This window comes from Corvus cornix, chromosome 10, assembly GCF_000738735.6.
Source record: "Corvus cornix cornix isolate S_Up_H32 chromosome 10, ASM73873v5, whole genome shotgun sequence".
Classification (NCBI taxonomy): Eukaryota; Metazoa; Chordata; class Aves; order Passeriformes; family Corvidae; genus Corvus; species Corvus cornix.
Window position 1 is genome coordinate 9,809,500 of NC_046340.1, and position 26,780 is coordinate 9,836,279.

Consider the following 26,780-nt stretch of genomic DNA (forward strand, 5'->3'; position numbering starts at 1 on the left):
TCAGTGCTTGTGATACTTAAAATGAAAATACTTTTCCCTTTCTATAAAGCCTACACAGAAAAGGTTCCAAAACTTAAGAAACATTAAAGAAGAAGAAACCCACTAAACTGCCTCCAAGATAGGTACTAACACTGTTCTACAGCTGAATAAACAGAGGTCTCAAGAGTCAGTGGTATCCAGGTAAAAAAGAACTGTATCCATGGAAGGGCCCTCTGCAGCATGTACAACACAGACAGGCTAAGGCTGTCACCACTGAGCCTCCAGGTCCAAGTCTGGTTTATAGGGATCATCCAGAAAAGCGAACAGGGTGAGCTGTTCCTTCATTTTATGAGAATGTCCTAAATCAAAGCCGGACATGCAATTTTAGTGGCACAGATTAATTTGGCTTAATGCTAGACAGTCATCCAAGATGCCAATTTCTGTTAATCTTGCAGTAACAACATGGTTTCCATTAGAGTTTAATATTCATGTATGGAAACTGTTTTCCTTAGCAATAATTTTCATTGTTACTGCATTTAACGAAATCCACACTGGAAACAACACACTTGTCATGAACCACAAGTACAGAGCAACCATCCAGTGCACAAGACACAGCTATGATCAGGTAGGAAAACAAGTTAATAATCACACCAGTGCAAGTCACAATATTTGGAACTCAAGTATTTATACAGGAAGAGATTCTGATGTCACAGACCAGCTGATGGAAGCCACCATGACTCCTGAGAAGAGGCACCAGATCCCGACTTTCTGTACCTGGCCAACTCGTTGCAAATGTGCCCATCACCACAGAATCCTCTTCTCCTTTGGAGAATATAGCCTGTCCTGAATTTCAACATGACCCCTGTAAAACTCTGTTCACCGTGACCTGCAGGGATGCAGCACAACTTTCCCCAGAACTCAGACTGCAGTCCTGTAGTGCCCAATAAAATAACTTCTTCCTCTGAAAACACTGTCATTTCCAGTGTACACAAGTGCTATCAGAATCCCAAAAGCCCAGCAAGAAAAACAAACAGCTGAAACACAAAGTGTAGTTACTTTCTGAATCTCTTGATTTTCGTTACACTCACCCTGAAGGACTAACAAATCAAACCTCTCCCTGATATTCACAGCACTAGCTGATGTTTCTGGAGCTCACAATGATAAACTCCTCAGAACACAAGGTCCTTATAGCACAAATGAGTGAAACGTTCAATACCTTTGGCAGGAGATACTTTTCTGATTATTGGGAATAACTAGAGATACTTGGCATTGAATATTGATACGACACCCACGGGTCTAATAAGCAGCCCTGGATAACATTTCACAACACCAGGGCTCTAGCTGAACGAGCCAGATTCAACCACATGCCTTAATCTTTGCGAAAGGACTGTGATTCAGGCAGAAACACCCAAATTTTAGCTATGGCACCACTGCAGCTCAACCCTTCTCAGAACTTCTCAGTCAACCCTTTCATCTCACACTGGAGCCCAGGCAGGAGTGCACCACCCCCTTTCCAAACAAATTACCTGACACCTAAACCAGCTGCCCTCCTCAGTACCTTCCCGATAAAAATGCCTTTGTGAGGCCAGACCTCTTCATGTCTGTAAACCTGCAGAGGCAGCAAGATTTAATCATCAGAGCTTAAAGGAGTGCTTTTGCTATCTTCCTTTTCTCTGTTGAATGACCCTGCAGGACAGCAATTAATGGAACACGTGGACTCCCCTCCCCAGCACAGCCAACCCTCAGCTTTACCTTTCAGCCTTTCTGCAGAGCTTTTATGTTTCATGGGAACCCTCTGGTGGTTTTCCAAGTTTAATGGATGAATCATTTATCTGCTCCTTTACCAACCTGCCCACACACAGACATTCCCCAAGATGGCAAGAGCTTTATTCTAGCGTTATTTGCATTGGGTTTACACTCTGCTAATTCACTGATTCAGGCAGAGGGGGCTGCCCAGACAGTGGAAAAACCTTAAGAGATTGAGACCTCTCCTGGATTTAGGGATAACTGTCCTCACCCACACCAGCAAAAGCTGCTTCAGATACCAAATGCAAGTGAGATAAGAAAGCTGAGAGATGTTCTAACACATTTTTTGGCTGAGAAGACCCTTTAATCAAGGCCTTCAAAAACATTATTTATGCTGCATTATAAGAGCAGAAAACCTTTGGAAACCTTCAGAGGTTTGGCACAGGCATCTCTGAAACCACATTCCTTTCCAATGCCATTCACCAGGATTTGTGATCACAAACACAAATATTCACCACACTGACCATACCTGAGGAGAGGTATGGTGTTCACTGGATTTCAGAGAAAGCTGGAAAGCACACTGCTCAGCCTCATGGAGCAGATATCCATTAGGAGCGACACAGGTACCAGTGATCTTGCCTTGGAGCAGGAGAATGCACTAAAAGCCCACCTGAAGTTCTTTCCAGCCCTGTTTTCCTAAGCTTTTATGATAAAACACGAGGATCTAAGACCTCAGCAAAGCAGGAGATAAAAGAAATTCCCTGTCTCTTTGACATCTGCTCTTTGTTCAGCGTGACATCCTCCATGCCATTAATGACTCCTCCCTTTCAGCAAACCATCACTTCCCTGGATGACAGCACATTAATAAATCCTCTCCATCCAACAAGACATGAGGAGTGCCTTAATTAACTGGAGCAGAGGAAGCAGGGTATCATCTCCATGTTTACTCTACTTTGATATGCTAACAGCCACATTCCAGAGAGCTTCTCCCCAACACTCCCCAGAGCCCGGGCTGCTGCTGAATGCAGATCTCAAACACAGCTCTTTCCTGCAATCCTATTTCTCTAGTTAAATATGGAGTTTGGGATATTCAGTCCAAATCAGACCATCATTCCTGAATGCTGATTCCCAAATCCAGGCAGCTAATTCATCATCTGTTTATAGACATCACTGCCTGGTGCTGAAAGTCTACATGCTCACACACACAGATGGAATTACATGGGCTTGATTACTCAAAGTAAGATATATTAGGACAGCTGTTAAGAGGAAAGGCAGGGGAAGAGCTGGCCAGGTGGATCTGAGAGAGGGATTCCAGTTGGGGATTGGACTGGATTGGACTGGATGAGTGATGGGAAGAATACAGAAGCGTGGCATAATTCAAATTCAGTGAACAAGGCAGAAGGAGAAATGGGAAGAGATTAGGGAGTGAGAAGAGACAGAAAAATAGCAAATGGAGATAATATGGGTTTTCCAGAAGGCTTCAGGAAAGGTGACTTTGATCTCATAGGCAGCAGGGAGTCACTTCTGAGGGAGGCAGGGGTCAAGGAGGGCAGGAGATAAGATCAGAAGGGAAGATGAGCTCCCTGAGAATGTCTGTGTGTACTTACTGCTGGAGAAAAATGGACCTCCAGCCCTGGGCCCTCAGCCTCCAGTCTCTGGCATCATGGGTTCACTTGAGGAATTACTGAACAAGTCTGAGGGCATGGAATAATTCAGGCAGGGATGTGTGGGCAAAACCTGGCACTGAGCATAATGGAGGGACAGCTGTTGGAACTGGTATAGAAACAAGGGATGGAAATCAGTGAGATACAAGACAATGAGAGGAAAATACACAGGCACAGGGGACAAGGTTGTTCAGGGATATCTCACACCAGAAAGGAATCAGATATGGCAGAAGTCAGCAGAGATCTGATGCTTTTGAAAGGCTACAGGAACATGTGACTGAGAACTCAAAGAAAACATTACCAACAACTGTGAAACCAAGCTGCAAACCAGGATTTGGATCCTGGCCCTCAAAAGTCACCTCTGCCCGGGGCTCAAAGGCATTTGGATTTGAATATCTTGTGTTGGACTCATTGTGTTCAATGGGGGAGCCTGCAAGTCCTTTCTACAGACTGCTGTAGAGCTAAGCAGGATCTTCCCTTCCCACATCCATGGAAACATCAGCACCACAATGCCCAAAGGCAGCAGCAGGACTCAGCACTGAATTCAGGGTTTGTGGAGCTGTGTGAGTGACTGTCTTTCACTGCAGTGGCTGCAGCACAGAGACACAGGGTAAAAATGACTCCACATCTCTCAACTGCTGGATGGCTCGACAAGAGGTGAGAGCTCCACCTGCTCTAGCTCTAAACAGCCTTTATGACTCTCACCCTTCCCTTTCCCAGATGTTATTAAAAATCAATATTTCAGTATTCTCATTTTGACCTGTCCTGTCTGGTGGAAGAGGCCTGAACTCAAGAGTTGCCTCAGTGTCCCCTAAGCTGCATCTTTCAGGAAATAAATACCTCACCAAAAAAAGAGAAAAATGTAACAACTTCGCCATCAGAAAGAAAAGTGCTTGAGGGCTCCCATGCCCATTCCCACCGCTCTGCCACCTGCCTATGTCAGTCTGCCAACACCTGTCCTCAGGATGGATTCGCACCTGCATGTTACCATCTTCCAAGAGATGGAAAAGCAACCTTGGCACTGCATGCAATAGCTGCAGCTTTGAAAACTGTGTAAGGTTCCCAAACCATCTCTGGGGATATTTTCATCTTTCTTTTTCAGATGAGTTCTGCGACTTCCACTTTTGGATTTGTCAGTTTGTCCCTGCAACTCATCTGAGCCACCTGCTTCAACAGAGGGCCTGAATTCAGAGAGAAGGAAGAAAAATATCAAATCAGAGCCTTTCATGAGACTGCTAAACAAAGAAGAACATGGAATTCAGCAGCAGGGATCCTGGAGCCTTTAAATTCCTCACTATCTCCCTTCCAGAATGAAGAGACAAGGTCAGACTTGGCAATAAATCAGAAGAAATATTTGGAGTCTCTGTACCAAACAGCATCTGCTTTAAGAGCGAGCAGTCAGGGTCCAGCATTCAGTTCCAGTTTTTCCCTTCCTGTAGCTGCAAACACTAAGAATCTCATGAAGCTTTGCAAATAAATTAAAAGATTCTTTTAACAGTTCCAAGAGCTTTCCTGAGCCATGCCTATCTCACCCTGCTGTGGTGTTGGTCAGCGGTAGGTTCAAGAACAAGGATCTGTCCTGCAGTGGTTAAACAACGTTCAGTAATGTACAGTGAACAATATTTCAGTGTCTGGAGAGTGTCAGCCCAGTCTGCTGAATGTTTTGGAGATGGCTGAACACCTGTGCTGCTGATGAATGGCATTCTTCCACAGCTCCCCACTAAATTCTTTCCATGTTCTTACAGAATGACTAAGCAATCGTTACTCTCAAAACCTGAATGAATCTATACTTTTGAAACATGTTAAAATTTAAAGTGTATTTTATTTTTAGGTGCTGTTTGCATGTCAAAACTGTTCTCCTGGCAACATCAGAGCAGCTCAGGTGACCTGCGGGGAAGGCAGGCCAGCAAATGGGATGATGCACAGTAATCAAACTCCAAACAGATGCTTTTCCAAATTGCTCCTGTGGTACTTCTCATCTGCAGCTCCCACATCCTGACTTCCAGGGCTGCTGAAGCTCCTGCCTTCACTTTGGCAAGCTGCCAGCCAGCACTGATAAACTTATGTAGCAATTCCTGGTTCAGGCCTTCTGTTTTAATTCTTTGCTGAGTGCTGATTTAGCCCCACGGCCTGACTTGACAAGGCTGACAAACCCAGGGGCTGCACCTGATAAGGTTAATAGGGTTGAGTTACTCTGTTAAGTCAGAACTTGGGTTGAAAAGCTGGTCCTCAGCACCTCCACCCTGGCTGATACTTCTGCTGCCAGAGGTGGGGAGTGAAAATGATCCTTCCATGTCAGTGGGCAGTGCCATGGCTCTGCTCCTCTCTTCACACACTACCAACAGTCAGCACATTTGTTTTGGCAGAGCACAACAGCATGGTGGAAAGGGAGGTGAAAATAAATTTAAAAAATCCTTAAACTTACTGCCAAATTAATGGCTTGATTTCCTAGAGATTACCACTTCCACTTGGGGCTCCTGATGTAAATGTGGGTGATGCAATCTTTCCCTCAGTGGCAGTATCAGAGGGAGAGGGCTCCTTCCTCTACTTAGTTTCCTAATTTTCAGAAAACTTCCGAAAGCCTAATATTTCTGAGCTTGATATCCTCAAATTTGATTCAAATTGGTCGATGGGTTTTAAAAATATTAGGGAACAACCATCACTGGGGGAGATAGACACAAGCACAGAGCACACACAAGGCACAGACACACTGACCAAACCAGGTTAAACTATTTGGGTTACTATTAACCCCAAGGGCCTCTCCTCTGGGTTCCCAAACAGAGAAACAGAGCTGTCCATCCTGGCTTCCACTCCCCACGAAGGGAATGACCCACAGGGTAGTTTATGCTGACACAAACACATCACAGCATCAGCCTGACTGAAGAGAAGCAGTGGCTAATTTCAGAGGTAATGTGACTGGAGATATTTTTAGTATGTCCTGAATCTAGTTTTTTAAGTACCTCTCTCTCTAGACTACTCAAAAATAAAATGTCACCTTTAAAGCCACAGCAGCTACAGAGAAATTCTCGCTATGAAAAAGAGCAGCCTGAGCTTTTCTCACACTTAAAAAGAAATCTCTCATGTTCAAACTTGAGCTTCTGTGAAAGAAAACACAAATTTGGATGAATATCACTGAGCTCCTTGTGATGACTAACACCAGACAGAGAGTCCCTGGTGCCTCACAGACACAAGTCAAGGCACAGTCCCAGTCCTGAGGCCTTTATGGACTGAACTCAGAAGTGACAGCCCAAGAGGCTCACAGGGACAGCACTGACGTGTCACAGGATCCTGCAGGAGCCAGGGGACATTTTCATGCACATGTGTTCACGTTACTGCTCCAGGGCTTTGTGCTGAAGTTCTCTCAACAAGGACAGAACTGCCTCTTCTAGTCCCATGTGTTTTTGCATAAAACACCCCCAGGACATGCAGGAGCTTCTCAATACCTGCCTGGGTGACACTTCCAGTTCTGAGCCAAATCAGTGTCTCCCTGACTGAGAACACTGTCCTGGTCTGCAGCATGGTTTGCAGGCTTTCCTCCCTGCCAAACCCCACTCAGGACGCGGCTCCTGGAGGGAATTTGCAGCAGGAACAGCTGCACTTCCCAGCTACGCAGGTTGGGTATTTTTGAACCAGCCTGCCTGAGAGCCCAGTGGCAGTGGCCTGGCAACTGCCATGTAATGAGAAGTATTTCCCAACAAAGCCACCTGGTTAAAGATAACATAATCAGCACCCCACAGAACAAGCTGGATGTGTATTACAACTGCTCTAACAGTACCAGCTACCAAAATCACCACAGGCTTGATCAAAGTCTCACTGGAACCATAAATTATTACCCCTGTCTTTGGAAAAGGTGCATGAAATCATCTTTTACTCAGTTTCCACCCCCAGAAGGTTGGCCTTTGTCTTTTTTACTGAAGTGTAAAGCCAGAAAGCTTTATTTATCTCAGTGTTCAGATTATGCTGTGGCTCACAGACACCAGTGCATGGGTGGGTCTCCTGCACCTCTGTAAACACATCAGTGCATTGAACAAAATCCTGGCTACAGCAGTCAAGAGCTGGGGTTCTTCATCATGGGAAGAGCCAAATGCTCTCAGAATCCAGATCTTTTCTCTGAGCCAGCAGCATCACACCCTTCCCAGCTCCTCAGCTGCAGAGAGACAACCCAGAGAATGCCAACACAAGAGGGCTGTGCCAGGAACCTCTGCCCCTCACTTGGCTCCACAGAGGGAGAAGGGAAATGGGAAGATCCAAGTGAGACAGATAACCCATAGAAAGAAATCTGGGGCAAATCAGAGAACATCATGGAAGAAGGAATAAGATACCAGGAGGAAGAAACATGAAACTGAAACGTAGTTATCGGACTCTGGTGAGGCAACAGACATTGCTGAAAGGAAACTACAAAGCTTAGAACTTCAGTAGTCCTTAAGCAGCACTTTCGTGTTGCAGGATCCCAGGATTCCCTCAGGAAAGCATCTCCACTTCATATGCTACTGAAGTATGTGGTGCACAAAGTCAGGCAGGAATCACAGGGAAAACCATCTGGAAGGACAGAGCAGCTCCAGTGAACAACGCTGCCCTTCTGAACTCCGAGTCAACAGACACTTGGAAGAGTCATCAAAGGGATTAGAAGGAGCCCCAATACTTCCCCAGGAGTCAGGACACCGGTTGAGAGCGCTGTAGTCAGGAATTTCATCCACTATTGGATCCAGACAAGACCAAGCTGGAGACAACATTTTCCTTCTGACTGACAGAGCCAGAAAAGCAAACAAACTGGAGCACGCAAGATAAGAAACATGAGTGCACAGGTTTCTTAAACAGATGTATAAAATATAAATTCTAAATAGAAATCTAACTTCAGTCTTCTATTTTCCTGTCATTTCAAGAACAACAAAGTCTGATTAGACTGATGGACTAGTTTTCAATAAATAAAAACATCAACAGAGAGTTTCCTAACTCACTGGCCAGTCTTTTTACAAGTAACTGCAGTGTTTACACTGTTTGTCTGCTACAGCACAAATATTGCTGTACATGCTGGAGCTTGATGGATGATATTACTAAAACCAACAAGCAGATCCTTAGCAGAACATTCATGTGTACCCAGCAGTCCAGTTATGGCCAGGCAGAGCCTCAGTGCAAACAGCTCAGGCAAAGCAGCCACACAAAAATGTATGACACAACCACACAAAACCAACAAATGCCTTCAACCTGCTGACTGCTCATGACCACCAACCAAAGTAGGAATACAAGGCTAATTCCGAGCTAAGCAAACACAGAAATCCTTCACATTCTACAAATCATGCTGAAAGAGTACAGGAGGAGAAAGATATTTGATGGGTTGAGTTTAGGGGTTTTACTATTATTATTTTGGTAATTTCAACGTATTTCTATCAGCTGATCTAAAAGGAAAAAAGAGTTGTCAAACTAATCCAGACAAAAATCTTGCAGATTATAGGATTCTGAACCTGAAATTTGAAAACCTATATAGCAGAACCCTTGTGTCCAAATAAAATTCCAAGGAATTCCACTTCTGTTCTAGGGACAGTTTATACACAAATACACACACACAAATGTATGCATACACACCCCTCAGAGAAAATTATGCTAAAATTTCACTATCTGTGGTCACCTTCCTATCTAAATTGGCAAGAACTTGATGAAGAAACCCCAGTATTTTCTACAAGGAAGATCTGGTCAAATCCACACATGTAAAATTCAAAGTACCCTGCCATGCATTTAGAGACACTAATTTATTTCCAGAATGTGTCTGTGCATTCTTGGGTCAGCTCAAAATTTCATCACCTTCCCCACAGCACCTGCCATTAATATTTCCAGCCATGGAATGAGCTTGTAGTGGATCACAGCTGGCTGGAGCACACTCCCTACTGCATTTTCAGCACACTGGTAAACACAAAACATTGTCAGTGTCTGGTAAACACAGGGAACATTTTCAGTGGTGCAAAGTACTGTTACATACCCAATTCCTCTTTGCATTATGCGGAGCACAATCCCAGCTGAAAAGCCCGGAGTTTGTGCTGAGGCAGTGGGAGAATTGTTAAATAAAACCCAACAACATTCCAAGGATTTAAAGCGACTTTCAGTCTATTGAGTGCACTTGGTGTAGCAAAATCCTGCCAGGACCAGACACACTGCAAAATGGGTTAGGTATAATACCAGGTCATGTTACCAGATGATTAACCAAAGCTGGGAAAAAACCAGTTCAAATTAAAAAAAAAAACCAGTACAGGTCAAACTCCCTTTTTGGGGAGGGGGGGAAAGTTTTATGCACACTTCCCAGTGTGGTTTTCTAGGTTATCACCAGTAAAATCTCATCTCTACATTATTTAAAACGCGCTCTCGAAATTGCATTTAGTCTTGGCAGCTGCAAGACAAAAGAAATGTAAAAGTACAGTAGGCAACTGTCCTTCATTTCCTTCCTTTACTCTTACATATCCTGTGTGCAACTGGAACGCTTCTTTTTGATTATCCAGTGGAGCAAATGCTACAATGAATGCAATCATGCCTTATTACCCTACATGTCTGCAGCCTATTGCACAGCTAAGTACAGATGTTTTTACACAGCTTGGTTTTTAGCTACAGGGTCTGTAAAACAATAGGAATGATCTGAAATGTTTTCAAGCCAGCAAAGGATAAAGGCACTGTAAAGCAGTCAACTGGATAAAAGCCATCTATGTCTGACAGGAGAAGAAAAACCTCAGAGGTTTCTCAATTATAAACATGTCAGCTTTCTGCAAGTGCTGCAGTCTGCAGCAAACTGACCAGGAATGTGTAAACAGAGGGGAAAATAAGGACCCAGGAGTGGAAAGAAGGAACACAAACCTCTGGCCTGTTGAAGGGTTTAACCACTATTTTACTGACCTGAAGAACTGGCTGGTGCCCAAGGAAGTGGAGCTGCCTCTGGTAGCCTTGCTTGTAGCTGGGGGTTGGGCTGAGATTCAGCCTGCAGCCAGCTCTGTCCTTGGGCTTGTCCCTTCCCATCTCCAGGCTTCACTCCCCCACCAGCACCATGGGGATCACAGTTCTGATCTCTTTGGTAAAGAGCTTTGGATTTTACTGAGGAAAAGCCCTGTTTACAAATTTATTTCTCTCTCCTCTCAATACATTCTTTTTTTACAAATAAAATACAATGCAAAACCCCCTCAATGTATTGTTTCATGGCACGGGTCTCTCGGGAGGGAACTGGGAATTAATGGGTAAGGCGCCGGGCTGGAAATCAGGATGTGCAAAATCATTCCATGTTCTTGGATGAGAACCAGTGAGAAATGGTTTTTATGAGTCCCATCTTCCCCAGTCCACCTGGCCTGAAGCGTGTCATAGCAGAAAATCCTGCTTTCTGCTGCAGAGAGCCTGGGATTGGCATTCCCAGCCCAGAGGGGTTATTTATAGAGCACTGACAGCAGGTCTGACACTGTGGAAAACAAACACTATTTATCTTTCCATAATCTTTTATAATAAAAGGGGAAGGAAGAAGCAGGGTGAGCTGTGAAAGCAGAACTGATGATTTTATTTGTTTTATGATCATTCTGATGAGAATCCCCCAGAGAAACAAACCCTCAGCAAGGGGAAGTGATGGAGCTGGAGTGTGAAGCAGTGCAGCAAGCATGGAAAATCTCCATTTACATGGATGAGGGAAGAGACAACAGCAGAAATACTACAAACCCCAAAAGACACTAATGGTTGTCCACAGACCAAATATAACGAGCTTGTTCTGCTCGTGTCTGCCTCAAAGGCTTCTCAGCCTCACTCACACAGTAGCCAGGAGCAGTTCCAGAGCTTTTCCTGACAGTTGTTTGGCAGTGTGGGCTTAGCTGGACATCAGTTAGGCTCCTGCTTCTCTATTTGCAAACACAATGACCCCTTTCCGAGATAAACAGAAGAGGTTTCTTTAAATCATCATTAAATGTTGCTTAGCCATAAGCAAAGCCTTGGTTCTCAAGCAGTGTCCCACAAATCTTCTCTAATTTAGAAAACAATTGAGGCACAAAGCTGTCTAGGACATAAAACTATAATTCAGAAGTTCTAGCAAAGTGTATTCAGGAGAACCAAAACACTAAGAACTGCCTGTCACACAAAAGGAAATACTAAAATAATATACTTCTGATTGTTTTTTCTCCATGCCAGCATGAAAAATGTAGTGAATTGCTTCTGAAGGACACCATCCTGTAAATTCACTGGGAATTGTTAGTTAAAACAGTCATAACAAGTCCTTTTCCCCTAGAAAAGTAACTGCATGCCAAAGCCCCAGACACAAGAAGAGGGTGAGGGGTAAAAAGATGGGGAAAGGAACATCTCATGCAGGTATCTGCCCTTTAAGCTATGAGACCAAAATTCCCAGGTGCTTTGTGTACATGTCTATATAATTTCACACAGACAGAAATGGCCCTGGAGTGGAACGCAGGACGTGTTTGCACCTGCACCAGTCAAGCTGCACAATGATTTAGCACATAAAGTGATTTACGAGATGGAGTTAAAATGAAAGAATAAAATCAGAGCATCAGAATAAATATCAGCAAAGTCATGGCAAATATTTTCCCTCATGACTTATTCCTTTTAACAAAGGCAGCAGAAAGGAGATTATTTACCCACCAGTTAGAGACTAGGCTAGGATTTGGGCTGGAGTCCTGGATTCCTGATGGGAAAGGACCATAGTTCTGGAAGCCAGCGAGTTTTCTGAAGAAAGCCGGGCTGGATGGGGCTGGAGCAACCTGGTCTAGTAGAAAATGTCCCATGGCAGAGGGTTGGAGTGAGCTGGGCTTTAATGGGCCCAAACCATTTTAGAGTTCTATAACTCTATGAAGATACATTTCACTCAAACAGTAATCAGCACCACCCTGTATAATGCTGAGATGTGATGGCCTGGAGAATATTTGCTCAGTAATATCTTGCCCAGTAAAGTACTATGGGTTCTTTCCACAGCATTTTAGACAGTTGTCCACCAGCACTTATCAAAACACATCCCCATGAACCATTAATAAAACCATGGGAGAAGGTGAAGCTTTCAAGCTAAAATCAGCTTAAACATCCTGCACCAGCTTTGGGGTGAGCCACAACAAAGACAAAAGCTCTGTCAAAGTCTAAGGGTCAGGAGGGAGCAATCAACAAGAAAAGCAAGATTTAGGATGGGCAGAGACACACTAGCATACACAAGCAGGGTGGGAAGTTGATGGGAAGATTTTGGACACGCTGCCCTAAAGCTGAAAATGACTATGAACATATTTCAGCATGCCAGCTTAAATATCTATAAGCATTCATTACCAATAGCAGTTTGATGGAGGACACAAAAGGCCAGGTACAGAGCAGGAAGTGTGTTATTCCTCCCTGCTGACAGTGTTTAGTTCCAGCTCCCTGAGAACAAGCTTCAAACACACACCACACTGCAAGGCCACTGTTTTATCTGCTGGGATGGGTGAGGATGACAGACAGACAGATAAATAATGGGAAAATAAAAGGGCCTGAAACACATTTTGAGGCTGCAAAAGGAGAATGATGTATGGAGGAGAACTAATGAGGAACTGCTGGAGGTTTAATGAAGACTAAAGTGGAGTAAACGTAGGGAAATTCCATGACCTCGGTGGGCATGTCCTGCGGTCTGAGTGACAGAAAACAGACTCTCCAGGGCCTCTGGGAACAGCAGCCTCTGGGTGTCCAGGCCCAGCTGAACAAAGAGAACACGAAGGAGCAAAACTGAGCAAGAGCTCCTATGAGCTCTGAACTAACCCCAAAGAGAACCAGGGGAAAAGGAAAGGGAAGGGAGTCAATCATGAGAGCAACTGAGGGTCTACGAGACCTCAGTACTGGGAACTGGAAACATATGGGAGAGGGAACAATGACAAACATAGAGAAAACCTGTAACTAATCCTCCCTCTACTAAACACTTGCATTTGTTTTAATTACCCAAGTTAATTCTTTCACCCAAGACATCAGAGAGAAAATGAAAAAAGTTGAGTTTACTGTAAGTTGACAGCACTCACAGATTGATAAATTCCCAAAGAGAAGACTGATCAACCACCTAGTTTCTACAAAAAGCCCTTGCAACAGGACAATACGAGCTCCCAACTAAGGACATCACCTCGTGTTTGGCTACTGTGTCTTTTCCAGATAGATAGACATTTTTCAGCCAAGGAGATCAAGAATCCACCAGTGCCCTCAGTACATGGAATGAATAGAGACAAACCTAAACAAGACTCCTGAGCTGCAAAACAAACGCAAAGGCAAATGAAATTCAAATGCTCTACTTTCCTTAACAATAAAACCAGAATGTAAGCCTTTATAAGATGATAGGAGGGTTGCATGTCTCAGACAATGTCTAGAAACATGACCAGGATCCTGACCCCAGCGAAACCACCATCAAGATTCTGAGTCTGGTGTAAGCAGGATTTTCCTCTGGTCTTTACTGCACAGTGAGGCAGCCTGGCTGAAGCCACATCCCCAAAACAAGAAAAGGAAAAGCACATGCAGGACACTGAATGAGGCAGAGCAAGGGTTACAGCAGCAGGAATTCCCGATTACCTGAGGGGCTGTGCTTATCCCAGGGCTCCTATTGAGATTTATGCAATCTCATATTACACTCGCTTGGCACACAGATTTTTTGTGGGAATCTGGAAGAGGAGGGATTGCTAGCTGGTGAAAAGAAATTGGAAGGCTGTGGTGGGTAGGGTGGGGCCTGGGAGATGGTAGCAAGGAATATGCCCAATAGCATAGTTCAGCACTGTCTGGGTTGTGCAGCCCAGCATTTAATCCCAAGCAACCAAAAGGCAAGGGAAAAACTCTTCCACTGCACTGGACCACAGCTCCCTTTGGTTTCCTAAAGCCAACAGCCTGACTCCATTGCCCTGCAGAGCCACAAGTGACAGAAATTTGCAGTGCTGTGAGGCCCCTTTCTTTCCCAAACACCAAATCAACTCAATGGTGTTTCTTTAAGGGACGTTTTAACCTCCAGTATGTTCATTTTAATGTATTAAGCTGTGTTTGGGTTTGGTCCGAAGGACAGTCCCAGCAAGGCTTTTGCTAAAGCCAGGCATTGCTGCTCTAATGAATTGTTTTAAGCAGCAGGTATTTCTATTTATTCTGGCATCAAATAAAAACCCGCCCTGGAATATACAGAAACATTCAACATGAACCACTATGGAAAATGTTTTTAATGTGAGAATTCCTTTTCCACTCAGAGCAAACCAGCTAGTCTTTGCCCTTTCCTTGGGGATGAATTCTCTGTTGTGACACTGGTAGGGGACTGGAAACAAATACAACACAGGGAGGAAGATTTAAATGAACAGTACAGGCAGGATGACCAGAATTGTCTCCTGCTGTGGACAGGCCACCCAGATGTGGCAAATGGCCAAGGAAAAGATAAAAATGTCCCTTATTCAGGTGTTTTACATGGAATAAAAAAAGCCTACTTGGAGACACAGTCCCTCGTTTGCCAAACCTGGGCATATTTGGAAATGCTTTACTGCGATAAACAGCCAGGAGATGGGAACGTTCTTCTCGAAACACTGATTCACTGATTCTGTGGAAAGAGTCTGGAAAACTATGTTTCTCAATCACCTCACTCTGTTCTTGTTTTTCTCCAGGCAGCTATTCCTTCAGCTCAGCCTGCCCCTCTGCAGTACACACATTCTGCTTTCTTTTCCCCGACATCAAGCCACAGAGGAGCACATGTGACCACAGCAGAGGTAAAGTCATTTTTAACCAGGGCAATTTAAGGATATTTAAGACACATTCTCATTTTCCATTTCCCAATTCCACACTGCCCCCAATTTTATTATTAGCTGAATACAGGGAAGCTTCAGCTTGGATCTGGGGTAACATGCACACCAAGGAATGAAGGCCAAGCTTTGCCCTGAAATATGCAGGATCATTCCTAACTAACCGTAAAGCTGCTTATTTGGCACTGGCAGTGGAAATATTGAACGAAAGGGGCATTCTCAATCTGCTTATGTCACAGAAAGGTTGGATTCTGACAGTGTGCAAGGCTCCAAGCTGCAGCCTGATATTAATAGTGAGACATTAAACTCGCAATTTGGCTGGCTCTGAGGCAGCTCCCTTGGAACACAGATTTTTCTGCAGGAAACGGCAGCTCTAGTTGGAGTCACAGCACGAGGGATGAGCCCAAAGCAGACTCTGGAATTTTGACTGGTGTGTGATGAGACTGTGTCACACAAAAAGAACCCTCCTGCTCAAACTGCAGAGTGTATCAGAGGTCCCACAGCAGAAGTTGTTGGAACATGACTGTTCCACACAGGAATATTGTTTTCCTTCCGTCCACCTCCTTTGGAATTCATCCATTCCCAGGCCTAACTTACCCAACCAAGTGGGGCAATGAGCATTAACAAACTATTTCTTACACAAACGTGGTTCTGTTCCGTGGTGCAGACAGTGGAGTATCACCCCACCAAGACATACCTACACATTTTCCCCATTTTTGAGCTTGTTTCTGCAATTATGTAACCTTCCACACTACCCTGGCAGCCGGGCCAAGAAAATTTGAACCAAGTCCCCAGAGCAACTGGTTTCAGTGAGGGACCCCTGCCAGAATACAAATACAAACCTCCTGCTGCTGTTTCTCGCTGTGTCTGCATGGCAGGCAAAGATTCCAGACAGGTTTTTCAATATGGATCTTTCAGAGCACAAATGAACACCTCTTAGGAGCCATTTAAACTTCGTAATCCCACTTCCGAACAACAGCTGGGGCTCAAGGCTTCCACCAGGGGAAGTTTTGCTTCCTTATTTCTCACAGTGTAAAGAAAATCAAGGCACTGTCACTGAAAATAACATTACCTACAGCACTCTGAGTCCTCTTATTTCAGTACATAAAATCCAACAGATTTCTTACAGTCTCTTGAACATGTCCAAGCAACATTAGATTCTGGACTTGTATTGCATCACACCCCAAGAACACCACACTCTTTATAGGAGACCTCCCTAAGCCATGCAATCTCCTGTAGCTTTGCACTCAAAATCCTCATTTCACAGAGGTAGACAGAAGCATTCAGAATGCAAGTGACTTGCCAAATGTCACACAATGAGTCAGTGCCAGAGCTGGGAATAGAAATCAGGAGTCTAAGAGTCCAGATACTCTGCCTTATATAGAGCAGCAGCCTGGTTTAGGAGAGAGGCTGCTCGCTGAATTTACAGGATGGCAGCACTGGCATTGTAAGGGCCAACCTCAGCCATAAGCAGGTGTAGAAACACACATGCATCTGCTGAGATCATGTTCTTCATCCATTCAAGTGTAAAGCAAGAAATGAAAGCAAGTTGCTGAGAACTTTGGAGAGTGCGACAACCGCAGCACCACCGTCAAGACCAAACGTGATGTCACTCACTGGAGTCACTTCTTGCTTTCACAGGCAGTCCTGCTGATTTGGAGAGGAGTATCTGGGAGCTGGAGTGAGAAACAGGAATCTGGCAACAGCAGAGATGGTTGAAACACCAAGATAAACCTTCATAAGCCAATATGGAGGATCAATGGGCATCCACCTGTCTCAATTGTTGCATTCATATTAAGCCCAAGTCACAGCCACACTACACTGCTGCTCTTATCACCCAGGTATGTGCACAGGGCAGAGAATGGTGGCTATTCTCTACAACTGACACCTCTTTCTCGCTATTCTGACAAACAAGGAAGACTGGAGAATCTTCTGCATGGTTAAAATTTAGTACTACCAACACTGATCACTTTCTCAAACCAGCTGCATGCCACAAAAGAACACTTATTAATTTATTCTTCTGCTGCCTACATGAAAAAAATGTAAATGGCACAACAAGGACAAATGGGGCACAGAAAATGTGTAAGTGAAGGTGTAAGTGCTTTGTTGCCACATAATCAAAGTGTCAGGGGAGAAGGTAGGAAAAGCAGGATTGAAGAAAGCAAAGAGGCCAGACTAGTTTTGTCCCAGGAACATTCACCCTTCTAAGTATCTTGGAAAACTATGCTGGAAAGAGTAACAAGTGAGTTTAACCTTCATTGCTGTGATCTTCTGCTTTCTCCACTGCAGCCACAGCCTGCAGTAATTTGCAGCACAAGAAATAACTCGGGTATTGTAAGAACAGAGAAGTCATAAAAATATTTCCTTAGTCATGCTGTCTCTGGTAATATAATTCCCTGAATAGAGATCTTCAACAATACTCTCCTTAAATATGGAAAGAGCTCTGACTTTAGTCAGCATGTGTCTTCCATCAGCTTGTCTCTCTTTTTTTTTTTTTTTAAACTGCTTTATTGTATCTTACCACAGACACCTCCAGGTGCAGGTACACGGTGTAAAAACCTTCCTCAGTGGAAGTGTGTTTTCCATTGGACACAGAATAAATGCATTGTGAGAGATTCCAAATAGAAAAAACTTGGACACAGAGGCCAGTCCTTGCTCATGTGTATGTATCCTCCAGATCTGCGTTTCCTTCTTTCACCTGATCCCCACACCAGGGAGGAAAGGACCTGCATTCCAAGATGAGCTTTCCACAGGGCTCCTGCTGAAGGCACTTCCCTCCCTGCTCTGCATCGTCCACTGTCAACATAACCCCTGCAAGTGTCTCCCTGAACACTGGAGTGTAAGAAAAGCTGAAAATTAGGATCCATCCCAAATTTACACAGAATGGAGGATAAGGGACCACTTGACTTTGAGGCAAATCTCAAAAAAAATCACGCCATCATCACAGAGAGGATGTTGGGCAGTGCCTCCAAACACTGCTGCTACTGTAGGGATTAAAAAAAACCCCAGGAGAACACAGTCAAGGTTACTGCTACCTGAGTGAAATAAATAAATAAAGTATTTAATGTGTGGGATGTAAGGACCCTGTGTATGCAGGCTTTGGATACGAGTAAAGGCAGTTAGGAAGTAGGAGGAGCAGGAGGCTGAAAAGAAGATTTAACTTGGCTTTCCTACAATGAGATATTCTTCTCCAGCGTCTGAGTGCCAGCTTGATCTGGCAATGCCACACAGGTTCTCACAATGGGAAATACACTCCTTAGTTAGCAAATTCTTGTTTGAGGTGAGAGAGAACTGAAAGGAACATCATACAGACACACCACAAGGCAGTTTCTTCTGTGTCCATTCCATAGCAGAAATACTTAAGAATAGTTCCTGAACCCAGAGACCTCCAGAGCTTAGAAGGGGTTAAAATTTAATGGATTACTTATAGTTCATACTCTACTCAGCTAATCCATATTTGCATCACAGAACAGCAAAACCAACATTACAGCAAACCAAAGAGTGAAAGATTGTCCAGAACACTCCTCTTAGCATAGAGGTGGCTATCAAAATACCCTCCCCTGCTTCTTGGACTTACCCACAGTGTCACAAGGCTCGTCTTTGTGCACGCAGAAATCTGTCCTAGAAAGAAAAACAGAACAGAAGTGAAATGTATCCTGTGCCTCCAGACTCCAGGCTAGGAAAAAGCAGTGGTGCATGACTCACATATGGGTGTTGAGGTCTGGGGATTTTTTAAGGCTGCTGTGCAGTCTACACGATGACAACACAGATAGCACCACTGATTGCTATTGAGATTACAGGCAATTATATGAATCAGCCCCATATACCACAGTCCAACTTAACAGACTTAAGATTTAGCACCTAAAAGAGCCCTGCCTTAGTCTGTGATGTCACACTTATTCCACAACTAGATTAAAACTGAAGCTCTTCTTTTCACAAGAGAACTGTAACAAAAAGGAGCAGACATCCTGTGATGCACCCTAAAAGACAGTGGGAGTAGAAGAAGCGTGAGGCACAGCCTGAAGGCACAGAACTAATAATGTGTACCCAGAAATTCTCAATTCTTCAGGTTTTTCCTTCTTCTTCCACTAGAATAGAAAAGAACATGAAAAAAGCAGGACTAAACAGAGAAAGACAGATGTGACATGCAAGAAGAAAGAGAATTTCAGGATTTGCCAGGTAACAGGTAAATTGGCTTCAGCAAAATTGATCATAGTCAGATTTGCCATTTTATGGCTTGAATCCAACACAGAGAGATTCAAGAGACTCCATTTGGTTCCCCATATCTCATCAAGGCAGGAGAAGACACTACAGATGCCACTGGCACCCACAAATCAATGAGGGATCCATGGAGCTGTATTAAACAGAAACAGAATAAAAGCCTTGAAGCTCACCATCAAAGCACTGACACTTCCTGTGAGAAGATTTAATACATGAGATTCCTCATGACAGAAAAACAAGTGTGTGAGGGAAAGTATTTTATAACTAAATTAATAGCTTGAATACATTTCAATAGGCACTTAGACCTAAACTTCTAGGAGCTCTCTTCACCAGGGCTGCTTTGCAGTGCAATCCACAATAAAGAGGAGCTGGAGAGAAACATCACATGTGCTAAAACATTTCAGAAATTCCTTAACCCAAGGGAACCTGAGGAACTGTAGTCTCTATCACCATGGCTTTCCTCACCCTGGGAGGAGGCAAGAGAATCCTGTTAGTACATTTGGAGTGTGCCATTTGAAATGCCTGAGTCCCCATGGGATTTGGAGTTTAAGAGTCTGGCAGGAGGAAAATCAAAAATACTCAGAGAAAGATAAATACTTAGAAAAAGAAAATACTTAAATATAAAAATAGATAAATATTAAAAGTGCTCTTTCCTTGAAGAAAGTTATGAAACTAAGGTTTATAGGAAAAGGGATTTAAGGCCCAGGACTGTGGCTGATGAATCCAGACCCTCCACACCAAACTCCTATGAAAGTCACAAATCAAGCTGTCAAGGGCTTGGAAGGAGAGCACAAACAGCCATTACCAGCTCTTGTTAAGCAGACATTGAAAACCAACCATGCTTCAGTGCAGAAAAACCATACCAACCATCAAAGTGTTAAAAAAATCAGACAGGAACCAAACAAAAATCGGAAGCTACGACCACACACCAGCCCCAGCTTTCATTTTTCACTGCAGCCCAACTGTGTCTCGACACCTTGGCATTCCAGCCCTTCCAAGGAAGACTAATGACAGTCTCCTGACGGAGCTGGCACCAGCGCGCCTGCTCGACTTCCCAGACCCAGCTTGACAGAGGTTTATTTAAGGACTTATTATGTTATATAAACTGGTAAATCAAACAGATGCTTTTCTTGTGACAACAGATAGCTGAACTATTAGTGGATGGCAGGAGGCCACAGCTAGAAAAGCCTCTCTCTCTCCAGAGCCTGTCCAGCACTGCAAATAACGCACAAAAAAATTCAGCTCCTTGCGCTGTCCCACAACAAAAGGTGGCTGGCACTTTCTGGCAGCTCCACAGAGGAATTACCACCATGCCATTAAATAATGGGTCTGTAAATGATCCAGCACAACTTCCAGGCTCTCCTACTGAGGTAGAATAACCCTTGTGTGTGAAGAGTGCTGTGATGCTGTTTGGTCAGGGAAGGGCTTGAAGCACATCAGCAGCAGAACTGAACATCACTGGCAATTCAAGTATAAAACCTGTTCAGCGCATCCTTAAAACTATCATAAACACAAGTCCAAGAGACTCCATCTTCTATTCAAATATATGTAAGAAAATTCCAGGATTTAAACCATCTGGACCATTGCAAATATTGTACCCCAAAACTCCGTGGCCAAACAGAAAAGCACATCCAGACCTTTAGTCACAAACAAGCTTGGTCTCAGTCTTCTTCCAAAGGCAAGGAGACACCTCATCACAAAACCCATTACTGAAACTCGTACAGTCCTACAGCCTGGAAGGGTGTTAAGAATGATCTGTCTCACCTGTGGCTCAGTCACACCAGTGATTTAAATGGCTCCTGGCACCTGAAACTGATCTGCTTTTAAAAAAGTTTCAATCACAGGTGTCTCTCTGGCACATTTTTGAGCTCAACTGCACCTATATTTTTGAAGTGAGAGCTTGACATGACTGATACTATAATGATACTCAACAATATAGAAAAGGTATTTTAATACTCATTGCATGTGCAAAGGTCTCCTATCACAGAGACACAGTTCTATTAGCAGAATTTTTTACAGAACTTTGTTGGAATAAAACTCTTTCTCCAGGAGCTGCAGTTCAAATTCAACATCTGACCTTATCACATGAGGTCTTGGACAATATATTGAAATCACAGCTCTAGCTGTGAACCAGTTTTACTCTTCACTTTTTAGCCACTGACTGAATCAAGCCAGACACAAGTTCTCATCCTGGGACCTGTGAAATTCTCAGTCATTATCATGTGTGGTACCCAGCAGAGGGTTTCCATTAGCAGAGTACAACAATTCTCAAAAAAATGACGAGTCAGTTGTTTTGTTCAATAAAAATAGCCAGAAGAGCTCAGAACTCCTCTACAGTCACTCTTCCATCTGGCACCCACCAACTGGAAAAAAATACCTAACTATGCTAAACTAAACTCTGCAATTCAAGTCCTTCCTGTGAGACAGAAGGAAAGTAGTTGAACTGTGCAACAGGAATAAGAAGTATTCTATTAAATGGCCATTCCCAGCATCCTTCAAATGACATCTTTCGTCCAGTCTAACCCTGCAGGGTCATAAAGCTAAAGGACAGAGGAAACTGGTACAGTCCAGAACCTGCCAAAATAAACTTTCCACATCCATAGGTGCATTTAGTAGCACTATGTGCCCAGTTTCCTTGATGCACAGTGAATTCCTCCATTTGCCCATTTAATGGGAAGGCAAAGGGCTGGAGAAATGTGGAATGGAGGAACAGGCTGCAAATGGAACAACTACACCACTGTGTCAGGAAAAAACAAGTCTTTGCTTAAAGACAGCTCTGAATCCTGTTCCTGTCAGTGTTGGGACATTCTTTGCTCTGCTATCACATCACCTATAGTCTAATAGGTGACCCAAACACCTCCAGCCAGGAGCTGGGACAACATCAGTGTGCCTGAAGATTTCCCAGAGAATGCAAAAGACAGAGGGGGAATGTGTTTCAAATGAGACATGCTTCTAAAATCACTAAGATACAGATTCTGCAGACAGAAGTTATTCTGGTCAGCTGCCTGTTAAAATATGAAGTACACTATCCAAAGATGCCAGAGATCTGAATTTCTGCAAGTTCAAAACCAGAATTTGAATGAGAAAAGTCTGATGATTATAGAGACCACAACACTATATTCAGACCTTCAGGGCTGTGGCAGATTATTCCCACTGTCTCATTTATTTACTGAGCAGGACAAAGGTGCACCTTATTTCACAGGCACAGTGTGTCTCTTACCTGGAACTCAGGTGGATACTATTAAAATCCCACAGGAGGGATATCTGCCACCTGAGTAATCCACTTTTGCATACAAATGAGGGTATGGGAAACATCACTTAGAGGTGAAGTTTCAAAAGGCAAGCGTGCCTTGGTGTTTCAAATGAACCCAGCCAGATTGGAACCAGTGGGATTTCTTCAGAGCTTGACCCCAAAGAATCTGTTTCTAGTCCTTAAAGCAGCTGCAGCTGCTGAAAATTCAGCTTCTGCTTTTTCTGGCGCAATTGCTTGTGCTGGACATGGTGTTGCTCCCACATCCTCTACCACTGGTCCATCTGTACAGTCTGGGGAGGGTCCAGGGACACACACACACACAGTTCCAATGCCAAGAGGAGAAAAATTCATTTCCCTGGCACAGGAATGGGTCTGCTGGGCCAGAAGTCTTCCAAACAATGCGGCATCCTCCATGAGGCAGAAGCAGGATGGGTTAAGGATGACAGGACACAGCAAGAAAGAAGGAAAGACTCCAAGTACATACTGCTGGCCTATCCAGCAGGAAAAAAGCTGCTCCAATGCACAGCCATGTGCTTTCTGGCCTGAACTTTCTCACCAAAGCTGAATCTAGTTTCTAACCCAACCAAACCTGTACCTTCTCAGCTATTCCCACTGCAAAACCCTGCAAATCCATTGAACAATTCCTCCTACAAATTCTTTCTACAGTTCTTCCTCAGATGCCTGAGTCCAACTCAGTTAGCCTGACATTATGCATTCAATTTTGAAGGCTGCAGAGAGTCTGCAGAGATGAAATGCTCTGCTCATTCCCCCCGCCCCGCGCTTGGAGCCCATCAGAAGAGATTCTCTCTGCCTCACTTGTCATGCAGGACAACTGGATGGCCAGATGAGTTTAACAAAAATGTTCGTTATTTATTTAGGCCCTGATCCAATGGAGCACATGCTTAACTATAACCAGGATGTTCAGCCCGTTGACTTCAAAGGAACTATTCCCCCTGTCTAAACTGCTAAGTATCTGCACAAGTGCTTGGTGGACTCCAGTGAATAGAGGAGGGAGCAGGGTTTGGGGGAGCTGCACACACATCTGTGGAGGAGCTTTCTCAGGAACTCTGCTGGCCTCATGCCCTGCTCACCAGCTCTTTGACTGAAAACTCACCAGAATGCCATGGATAGTTTGTATTGGGGTTGTTAACACAAATCTAACGCAAGAGATTATTACAATCAGCATGGTAGTTTATGCAAAAACATGTATTTCTACTTAAATTGTTGGCAGAGAAAATAGGTGAAAGAGGTGAGTAATATTGAACTGCAATACAGGTATTTCCTGTCTCAAACTGGGGAAGAAGGGGTAGGAAGTAGTGTTTTACTAGCCCCATGAGCATCCATATCACACCATAATTTTGTGCTCACTTTAATTATTCAGAGATCACTTCTGTAATAATCAATACTTCATTTACATCTTAAAGGATGCAAAAAACTTAAAACACCATAGATTTGCTAATCAAAATTTGCTAATCAAAATTTGATTCCCATGTGGGGAACATGGGACTTGCATTGTATTGTGAGGTTGGGCTCAGGTAGTTAGAGGAAAAAAGACTGTTGTCCCTACAACACCCTTTTTCTTGCTTTATCTGATGTGTTTGACACATCAGTAAGTTCAGAGCTCCAGGATGCAAAGAATTTTGCTCAAGTATTTCTAAAGAGATCATTTCACATCTGAAATAAATGCAGGAGTTTTCAAATACACAAACCAATGAGGAATGACACCCCTCCTCTACCCCAGTTGTGATAGAGGAGAGGTGTTAAAGTGGTTATTTCCTCGGGCAAAGAGAGAGCAAATTAATTTAGTTTATGGTATTTCTCTCCCCCTTTCCTTAGGAGATAACTCCCTCCCCACTGCTGACGCACTGTCTGCTCCTCTCAGACTGCTCAGTTGAGTAATCCCTAATTGCACACAGAGCACCTGAGCTCAGCTGTGTTCTCAGTTCCACACCTTCTTTCTCCTAGGAAGGAGGGCTCCAAAACCTCCCCTGTTTTTTTCCACTCCTACCAGCTGGTGTAAGAAAACCTCCTGTGCTACAGCCACATCCTGATCCTGACTGTGACACAGAAGAGTGACCATGACTGTGACACTTTGGCTCAAGAGGAAAGATGCCTTTGTACAATCTTGTTAAGAATGTACAAAAGACAGATCACTTTCATCAGAGGCATCTGAACAGCAAATGTATCATCTTTTTCTTAGATTTCTGCTTGACCAGATAACCCCATCACTAACCATGGGCATTATTAGATGAAGTACACTGATAAACCAGACCTTCCCATACCTGGTCACAAAAACAGCAGCATCCACAGGAGGGGTGTCATCCCTGGCACCAGGAACCTGGTTGTTACCAAGGTATTTTGCCCCACCATATTCTTCATTTTGCCACTGACAGAAGCTCTCCAGAGATCTCTCTCCATGATGCCCAATGGACAACTTCGCCTTTGGGGGGGAGAAAAAAGGAGATATAAAAGGAGAAATATCAGCCACAGTCTTTAGATAAAGCATCAGACCTCTCTGTAACAGTTAACTCCTGAGACTGGTTTGCAGCTACAAGCAGACAGATTTACCAGGAAGGATAAATAAAAGGATTCTGATTCCTTTCACTCCTACAGCCCCTGTACTTCCCACCTTTAATACTGCCACTTTTAATGGTGAACTGGAACAGGCAACTCCTCACAGTTTGTGATGCTGAGGCCAGACCTGTCCCACATCCCCCTCCCACCCTGTGGGACACCACAATGCAATTCCAGGAGCAAGGGAGAAAGGAGTTGGAACTCACAGGGCGATTGTGAAGCAGGACTAGTTTGGTGACTCGAATGTTGACTTTAATTCCCAGGCTTTGATGCTGGAACATGTTGTACACCTGTCAAAAAGCAAAGAAAACATCCAGAGTGTATTAGTGGCAATACCAAGACCTCGTAATAGTTGAAGAAACTAATTGTGACTAAAGGTAGACACTTGTCCTTCTAAAAACTGACACAAAAAACTCCCATAAAAGGATTGTGCTACTACACTCAGTAAAATAAAGACTTTTTAAGAGTTACTGTGGAAAGGATAGAAATATTCCAAAGGAACTCTAAACATAAAGTCTCAGGAGCACGGACATACGTTACGAAGCATCCAACTAACATGGATCTTCAGCATTTAAATATCAGAGCTATCTGAATGCAAGATGAAATAATGGTGTGTTTTAGACTTCAGGAAATAGAATGGAAAAGCAATTTCCCTCTGTTATTTTCATATCTTATATAAGAGAATAGTAATAAGGCAGCACATAATGACACAAGCCTCAGGAAATACAAAAATAGCACCGGAAACTACCTTACTACTTTCTCCAGATTTTGCATTCCAGCTCAGATACTTCACCTCATTTTTATAGGTTAGAATATAAGATCTTAATTGATGCCAGAATTTGATTCCACCCATTTCTCTGTGTACAAATGTTTTAACTAGACAGTATCAAGAAAGGTGAGGGAAGGGTTTATCTTAAAAAGGTGTAAAATGCCACATAAAAGATCTTGGGTGAATATTGTATCCCCTGCTTAATAAAAAAAACCAAAATCAAGACCAGTGAAGAGAGATTCCTGACAAATGGGAGGCAGGTTTGGCCCCAGGTAAGCAATATTCCTTCCTCACAGCTCGTTTGGCTACAAGCATCACCCAGGCTCAGTAACTTCCTACAGCAAACCTGAGACACGAGCAGATCTTGCACATTATGTTTTCAACGCTTGGTATTTTTCCTACTTGTGCAAATACTCAGGAATGTGCTCAGTGGAAGAGTGCTCTGGAACTCTCCAGTGCTTGGGGTTGGATTTAAGCACACACGTAAATGTTTCCTACAATTTAGGCACAGACTGCAAGACAGAGCTACTCAGTGTTTGACCCAGTGACCTTCAGCTGAGCACAATGAGCCATTTATCTTCCCTGAGGCTCGTGTAGAAGTGCCCACAAGGGCTGGCACTATTTGCTTAGCCTGGGGATGTGTTGGTAGAGCAGTTCGGGCCTCTCACTACAGACCTGGTGGGGATAAACTTGACACTTGCAGAGAAGGGCTCCGACCAATGACCCGTTTAAGTGGAGACCTGGACCTTCAGCTGGGAGGGTCACTGGGGAACCAGGCTGAGGGAGTCAACCCCTGCTGCACCCCTGCAGAGGCTGACAGACACTTCCCTGGGATGGCTGGATGGATGGCT

The 26,780-nt window shown here is 43.8% G+C and overlaps 1 protein-coding gene across 2 annotated transcripts in view; it reads right to left on the reverse strand.

The window, feature by feature from the left end:
- The window catches only part of ADAMTS17 (ADAM metallopeptidase with thrombospondin type 1 motif 17), a 157,345-nt gene that overhangs the window by 101,422 nt on the left and 29,143 nt on the right, over positions 1-26,780 (reverse strand). For both annotated transcript variants that reach the window (XM_039557847.1, XM_039557846.1), the window contains exons 5-7: positions 25,367-25,450; positions 24,869-25,026; positions 18,690-18,733 (exon numbers count right to left, since the gene is read on the reverse strand). In XM_039557847.1, coding sequence (XP_039413781.1) covers positions 18,690-18,733; positions 24,869-25,026; positions 25,367-25,450 — 286 coding nt within the window. The remainder of the gene's footprint in view (positions 1-18,689; positions 18,734-24,868; positions 25,027-25,366; positions 25,451-26,780) is intronic.